This window comes from Chrysochloris asiatica, unplaced genomic scaffold, assembly GCF_000296735.1.
Source record: "Chrysochloris asiatica unplaced genomic scaffold, ChrAsi1.0 scaffold00262, whole genome shotgun sequence".
Classification (NCBI taxonomy): Eukaryota; Metazoa; Chordata; class Mammalia; order Afrosoricida; family Chrysochloridae; genus Chrysochloris; species Chrysochloris asiatica.
Window position 1 is genome coordinate 474,397 of NW_006408780.1, and position 8,327 is coordinate 482,723.

General features: G+C 49.3%; 1 protein-coding gene across 1 annotated transcript in view; it reads right to left on the reverse strand.

Moving 5' to 3' along the window:
* The window catches only part of LOC102824676 (plectin-like), a 70,906-nt gene extending 66,195 nt beyond the window's left edge, over nucleotides 1-4,711 (reverse strand). Inside the window, exon 1 of the mRNA XM_006874121.1 lies at nucleotides 4,601-4,711. Within this exon, the coding sequence (XP_006874183.1) occupies nucleotides 4,601-4,711 (111 nt within the window). The remainder of the gene's footprint in view (nucleotides 1-4,600) is intronic.
* Between the last annotated feature and the right edge of the window lie 3,616 nt (nucleotides 4,712-8,327).

The following is an 8,327-nucleotide window of genomic DNA, read 5'->3' on the forward strand; positions in this document are numbered from 1 at the left end:
CCAATCAGTTATAGGCAGAAGACAGACTTACAAGCTTTCTATGGTGACATTTCTGGCTATTCCTTTCTCTCCCCCTCAAATGTCTATTTTATAATGGTATGCCAGGGAAACCAAGATTCAAAAGACAGCCAAGTATCTTAACAATATTACCCCCATTTTCCCCATTCCAACCATGTCTCAAACTCTGTATCCCAGAGCCCTGTTGTTCCAAGGTTGTGCATACATCATTATTTACTTTTGTCCCACTTAGCCCATGCAAACCTGCCTAATTGTTTTCCGTCTGCTTTGTTCTTCCATTCCCCTCCTCCTTTTTGTGTATTGCCCCCCTCCCTAGAGAATGTGCCCTTTGGAGGTGTAAATTATTATATATGCCTGAGGGTTTTTTTTTTTTTTTACGCTAATGTGGATAGAGAGAAATACTGTTAACTGATGGTACATGGAGGGGATAATAATCATTGTAATGAAACAAGGTGTATGATTTGTTGAATGTAAAACTGATGCTCTGCCCTGTAAACTTTCACTCAATCCATAATACAAATCTTTTAAAAAAAAAGAAAGAAAGAAGAGGAGAAGATCAAAATGGATGTCAGAAGAGATCCTTAAACTTGCTCTCCAGCATAGAGATGCTAAAGCAAATGGAAGAAATGAGGAGGTCCAAGAGCTGGACAGAATATTTCAAAGCTCACCTCAAGAAGACAAAGTCAAATATTATAACTAAATGTTAAGACCTGGAGTAAGAAACCCAAAAGGGAAGAATACATTAGGCAATTCTCAAGCTCATGGAAATGAATAAATTTAAATTTCAACTTGCGATATTAAAGGATTCTATGGGCAAAATACTGAATGATGCAGAAAGCATCAAAAGAAGATGGAAGGAAGATGGAAGTCACTGTGGTAAAAAATGGTTGATGCTCAACCATTAACAAATACATGTAACAAGAACTTTGTCATTTTAACCATTTTGTACAGTTCAGTGATGTTATGACTTTCACCATGTTGGGTCACTGTTAGTAATATCTACTTCCGGAAGTTTGACATCACTCTAAATAGAAACTATTTGTTTATAACTACCCCTCCCCTTCCAACCTGAGGGGCTCCTTTTGGACATATTGTCAGGAGGGACCAGTTGCTGGAGAAGGATATCATGTTTGGTAAGATGGAGGGTCAGAGAAAAAGAGGAAGACCCCCAATGAGATGGATTGGCCAAGTGGCAGCATCGATGGACTCAAGTGTCGCCAAAAGTAGTGAGGTTGGCCCAGAATTGGACATTGTTTCATTCTGCTGTGCATAAGGTTGCCATGAGTTGGTGCCGACTCAATGGCACCTAACAACAACAACAACAACCCCTCCCCTAAACTGTCATCCGGGTGCCTGGTAGACATTTGCCAGTGGCAGCCCAGAATGCAAGCCAGCACAGAGTTACCCTCTTGGAGTTACCACCGTGTCTGACGCACAAGGAGGTGGAGGAAGAGACCAGCTCTGCCCTCAGCAACCAAGCTTCCACCTGCGCCCCTCTCTCAGGTCCCTCTGACCTGCCAGATCACACCTACCGTAGAAGGCACCAGCCCCACATTTCTCTCTCTCACCTTTCTCTGTTTTGTCTAAATGGAGCTCTGGTGATACAGTGGGCTAAGCATTGGGCTGATATGGCAAGGACAGCAGTTTGAATCTACCAGCCACTGTGCAAGAGAAAGGTGTGGCAGTCTGCCCCCTCAGAAACCCTATGGTGGTGTTGGTGATGTGCTGGGACTCAGAGCCATCCTGCATTGGGTTTCTGAGGTTGTCGATCTTTACGGGGGTAGAAAGCTTCATCTTTCTCCAGCGAAACAGCTGCTAGTTTTCAATTGCTGACCTTGAGGTTAGCAGCTGGACTACACTACCAGAGCTCTTTAGGAAAGTTCTACGTTGTCCTATCGGATTACTGTGATTCGGAGTAACTCACTGACAGTGGGTTTGTTTGTTTGTTTGGTTGGTTGGTTTGTCTAAGGAAGCCCAGGGCAGCCAGGACAGAAGGCAGCGAGTCTGTGCCTGATTGGTTGGTGCTGTAAGTGCCCAGCAACAGGCCAGCTGGGACACGTGTGGATGACTTGTGGGCACCTGCCAACAAAACTGCTGCCCCTCTGGCCTCTGCCGGACAACAAGTTCATTTCTCCTTAATCTCACATGGGTTTATGAATTGTTTGCATTTTTAATAAGGCCAGAGCCTCAAACCTGTGGCTGCAGGCCCTTTTGCTGTCAGCCCTCTGGTGTGTGTGTGGGGGAGGTGAGAGGTGATGGAGGATGCTTGGCCCAGCAGGAAGCACGTGGGTACCAGTAAGTGACACCCCAGTCCACAAACCAGGCTGGGCCCACGTCCAGGCCTCGCCACTGGGGAAGGGCAGGGTGAATGTGCTGTGCTGGCAGCTGCAGGGAAATGTGGCACCCAGCTCTGTCCAGAGAGAAGAGACTGAGGCCCCAGGAGGGGACACACTGGTCAGAAGGTGCCAAACTCGACCCCAGACGTAGCTCACCTGCCTGTGAGCTCCTCTAGGTCACTGACATGGGAGGACGGGTGATGTTCACATCTCCTGAGAAGATACAGGAATGGGCCCTACTTTGGGGCCCTGAGTATGACAACATCAAGGAATTGGACAAGACCTTGGCCAGTTCCCAGGGGAAGCAGCCCTTAATGGTCTCCCTAGCACTCTTGAGGGCTGGGTACCAGGAACTGGACCCGGAAGCCTGCCAACTTTTCACCATCACCAATCACCTCCTCTTATAAGCATCCCTCAGTGTTCCCAGAAGTGAACATGTCTGCTGGGATGACACAGTATGGTAGAACCAGACGAGGGGTCCAGGACAAGATGGCTGGTGCAGGGGCAGAAGGTACTCTGCGTCACAGGAGTGCTGGCAGACTTGGGGGGATGCCCTGCTTCTAACTGGGGAAGAGTAGGCTGGGGGCAGACTTGGGGTGTCTCCATCATTCCCTCAGGGTGCTCAGGGTCTCCGAGAAGGATCTGGAAGCATGTGGGGTGTGTGTGTGAGAAGGAGGTGACAGTGTCCTGCGGATGCTGTTTTGGAGCTGTGTGTTGGGGGAAGAGAGGCAGGAGCCAGAGGGGAGGGGAGCAGCAGGGTCAGGAGACGCCAGTAACAAGGAGAGTGGGGGTACAGTGTGTGATTTAGGGTGCTGGGAGGAAGAAGCCCCAAACAGCAGTGACAGCTGTTCTAAGGGAGGGTGGGTCATGGAAGAAGAATATGACCAGGGCTCGAGCCACCAGAGGACATGGGAACAAATGCGGAAGGCTCCCTGTGTGGGTGCTGGGACCAGGTGTGAGGTGGAGGAGGGGGTCTCTCTCCACGCCCCAGGCCAGCACCTGCCTCTCTGAAAAGACCAAACCTACCAGCCTCTAGAAGGACCTGGAACTGGTGGGATGTGCAGGTGGGACCTTGGTCCTGACTGGGACACTCAAGGGAGACACTGAACCCTGATGCACTGGACTGCTACCTGCAAGATTGGCAGTACAAGTCCATCAGCCGCTCTAGAAATCTCTGTACAGGGTTGCTTGAGAGTCAGAACTGAAACGTAGGCATGGAAAGACAACAGGGCGGCACTATGGAGCCACCTCATCCACACTTGGTGCTCATAAAAAGGTTGGTGGTTCAAACCCATCAGTTGCTCCATGGAAGAAAGATTGGGTAATCTGCTCCCATAAAGATGATAGCCTAGGAAACCCTAAGGGGCAGTTCTACCCTGTCATATAGGGTCACTCCACTTGTTGTTATTGTTGTTGTTAAGTGCCATCAAGTTGGTTCTGACCCATAGTGACCCTATATAGGGTTTCTAAGGAGCTTCTGGTGAGCTTGAACTGCCGACCTGCAGTTCAAACTGACTTTGCAGTCCAGCGCATTAACCCACAGCACTTGAGTCAGAATTTAATGGCACACATGTGACAACAGCAGGTTGGCACTGTCCCAGCACTACCACACAGGGCTTCCAGAGCTGGGGTAAGGCTGGGACTGGAAGGTTCTGTCCTTGAATGGGGTACATGGGGCCTCAGGTCCTGCCCAGCCCGGAGCTGGGCTCCTCCCTGCAAGTGACATTCCTCTAGAATTGTTGACCAGAAGCAGACTGAGAGCCCCGAGACAGCAGACTCCAGAGCTGGGAGGCCCTGCCAGCCGTTCCTGGGTCCTAGATAAGGGAGGCCTCAGGGCAGAGGACACGATTTCTGAGGGGACCGATCTATATGGCTTCTCCTAGTTTCCTAAGATACCAGGGGATGCAGGGTGGAGGTGTTCAGTGGGGTGGATCTTCTTCTTGTAACTGAGCACGGGATAACATGGGGACATGTCCCGAGTCAGTGCCAGGGTTACTGTTCATACGTGTCTGGTCTGCCACATTCTGGGTACCGGGGATGCTTCCTAGGACCCATAGGGGTCATGGTCCTGGGATTCTGCTGTCACCACACTGTGACTTAGAACAAGATGGCAGCATCTAAGCAACAAGGCACCTAGACACATGACCTGCTCCACTCCCACGGCCCCCTCCACTCTTCCTTTACTGGGAATGGATTTGGGGGTCATGCTAGGCCACCCAGCAGTCCCCGGGCTCTGTGCCACCTACCTGTAGGACCAGGGTCACAGCATCCAGGAACTGTTCTGGGCTGTCCTTCTCAGGCTTAAATTTGCTGAGCTGCTCAATCACTGTTTCAATGCATTTTCTGTAGTACGCCATCTTCAGGTCAGGTGTGCCCACCCTACAAAATCACAAGGTTTCAAGGTCTCGGCCTCCACTGTGGAGGGCACCTCCCATGCTGTCCCTGCTGAGTGGCAAGGACCACTGGGGGTAGAGACACAGATCCTGCAGGGTATGGAGAATGGGCCAGAGGGGCTCTCAGCACGAGTGGTCCTAACCTACTTCCTGGACTGTCTTCCATAGGTCCGTGTTGCTCCAGGGAGCAGCTGCCCTGATAGGCCCAGGTCCCCCATTGTCTGCTTAGAGCCTTCCCACTGCTCCCAGCTCCCAGAGCCCCCCGCTGTGCTGTGGGTGGGAATGACTCACCTGCGGAGGGGCTGGCCCTGAGAGTGGGGACACTTGGCAGGCAGGCCTCTGTGCTCCTCACCTCAGCCCAGCTCTTAGGGACAGGGAAGGTTCACTCAGCCAGCCTGGCTCCAGGGAGCGTATCAAAATGATGTGGCCATAAGTAGCATAAGGGCTTAATAGGTTCACCACCTGCATTTGAAAGATGAGTCCCAGGATGAGAGAAGAAACAGAGCTGGGAAGTGACCAAGCCCCTTACAGGAAGGGAGCATTCTAGAAACGCACCTGTCTGGAAGACCTTAGATAAACTGCTTGTAGATGGCCCAACTCTATAGATAACAGATGGCATCCACACTGCCCAGGTTGGGGTGGACTTTGTTAGGAAAGGGTCTCCTCCTGGGTGGTGTGTGAGCTGGGCTGCTCAGGGCTACTGCTGAGACCACTTCCTTGCCTCCCCTGTGACACACACTGATGCGGAGGCTACTCCGTGCTTGACCAGGATGGAGACCACCACACTGTTGGCTTTTCTGGGCACTGCAATGGTCCAGCTCTAGCAAAGCCAAGGAGTGCCTCCTGCCCTCACCCTATACCCCCAATGAGCTGAAGCAGCTCCAGGGAGCAGCCCCTAGGCCTGTATCTTCCAGCTGGAGACTGGCTAACCCCTTTCTGTGAAAAAGCCCAAGAGCAACCCTCCATCCCTAGTGAGGTGGCCAATCACCATCTGTGTCACTGTCCATGGATTGAGTCCCACTAGCTGACAAGTCCCTCCCCACCCCACCCCACCCCACTCGACCCAGTCACTTTAAATATCAGTGGACACTGCAGAGAAACCTCTCACATGAGACATGGAAACAGGAACCAGAGAAAGCAGGCAATGCAGAAAACAGGGAAATTCTAGAAACAAACATGCAGCACCTCAGAGAGAAAAGAGGACACCAGATCTGAGTGACAAGGAGCAGGGACACTCGGAGAAGGAGAAAGAGCTCTGGGAAGGTATACATACGGCAGCAGGACTGAAAACATAAATATGAGAGGACGAAGATGAAGGTGAGGGAATCTTCCAGAAAGTAAAAAAAGTAAGAAAGTCAGAGGGAAAAGGTAAGAAAATTAGGGAATCGTTTCAAAGGAGCCAGGTTCCTTCTAATGTATAGGAGCTCCAGAAAGGAAGAGGGGAAAGGCAGTCCAAAAATATGATTGAAGAAGTGACTGAGAATAGCGAACCATATGAGATCAAACAGGCACCATTTGCCCATAGATAAAGCTCAGAAGGCGGGAAGGGATGGGAAAGAAAGAAGGATGAATGGAAATGGGAAACAGGAAGTGGGAAGGGTGCTGCTGCATTGTGGGAATTGTAATCAAAGTCATGAACCAAAATACTTACGAAATGCTGAATGGAAAACCCATTTGTTTTGCACACTTTCACCCAAATCACAATAAAAAGTTATCAGAAAATGCCATGGAGAACACTATGCTGAGTGAAAAAAGCCCATCACTAAAGGACAAATATTGCATAAGACCACTGTTATAAAGCCGGAGGAGTCCTGGTGTGCTGGACTGCAGAGTTGGTTGGAACTGCAAGGACAGTGGTTCAAGCTCACCAGCTGCTTCTTAGAAACCCTGTGCAGGGTTGTTATGGGTCAGAGCCGACAAAATGGCAGGCATTTAACAACAACAACATTATAAAGTCAATAAAAGGCTGTTACATCAAAAGAAACCTTCTGAAAACAAAAAGAAACAGGAACTTTCTTTGATGGTTGATGGTTACCAGGGAGGGCGAGGGAAGGGACATGGCTAACTACAGGGTTGTTGTTTTGGTAAGTGCCGTCTAGTGGATTTTCACTCATAGCAACTCTGTATAGGGTTTTCTAGGAGCAGCTGGTGGGTTTGAACTGCTGACTTTGCAGTCAGCAGTCCCTATTAACTTGGGTGAGGGGGAAGGCAATATCTAAGAAGAGGAAGTCAGCAAAAAAATGCTGAAGGCAAAGAAGACCCTGGGAGGAGGACACGTGAGGAAGGCAACAGAGGTAAATGCTATTATACCCACACAGCTGCGATCACAGGAATCTATGTATTCATAGATTCATACAAGCACAGATAGACACCCAAGCTGGACAGGTGTGGAACAGAAAATGGTACTCTACCCACAAATACACTGTTGTTGGTGAGTGCTGTTTTGTCAGTTCCAACTCACAGCAATGGGTTTGTTTGTTTTAATCTTAAAGAAAGTGCATTGCTTAAACCGTTCTCCCACTGTGCTGCTGGGTGATTTGAACCGCCAACCATTGGGTTACTTGTTATTGTTGTTGTTAAGGCCATAGAGCTGGTTCTAGCTCATAGTGACCCTGTTGGGATTTCTGAGGAGCTGCTGGTGAGTTGGAACTGCCGACCTTGCAGTTCAAACTAGTGAGGTTAGTAGTTGAACACAAACCATTTATCCCCTGAGAAATGGGATAGAATTCCAAGCATATTGATTTTGTTTCTCAAAATCAATTTTAAATCCACTAATCTGGGTTTGAGTCCTGGTGTGGCACTGTAGGATAAACACTGGATGGCTAACCACAGGTCAGTGGTTCAAATCCACTAGCCACTCCTCAGAAATCCTACACAAGGTTGCTACGTGTCAGAACCGACTTGATGGCACTGAACACCAGTAACAACCATCTGGGCTTAAAGAGTACTGGTGGAGTAGATGGTTTCATGTTGGGCTGCTAACTGCAAGGTCAGCAGCTGGAATCTGCTAGCCATTCTGTGGAGAAAAATGAGGTTTTCTGCTCCCGTGGCCTAGTGGTTACCAATCGGGCTGCTAACCTCAAGGTCAGCAGTTTGAAACTACCAGCTGTTCCGTGGGAGAAAGATGAGGCTTTCTGCTCCTGTAAAGATTTGTTGTTGTTGTGAAGTGCCGTCGAGTAGATTCCGACCCACAGCCACCCTGTCTAGGGTTTCCAAGGAGCAGCTGGTGAGCTTGAATCACTGACCTTGCAGTTCAAATGACTTTGCAATCTGACGCATTAGTCCACAGTGCCACACCAGGACACCCCCGTAAAGATTTACAGCCTTGGAAACCCTGTACATGGTTGCTATGAGTCAGAACCGACTTCACGGCACATACCAACAAGGATTTACAGCTTCAGGAAACCTATACAGGGTCCCTATGAGCCAGAGTCAACTCTATGGTAGGGGGTTTGGTAGGTTTTAGACTTAAAACAGTTACTGATGAAGATCAAAGAGCACAGCCTTCGGTATGGATTACATCTCAATGTCAAGAAAACATAAATCCTCACCACTGGACCAATCAACAACATTCTTAACA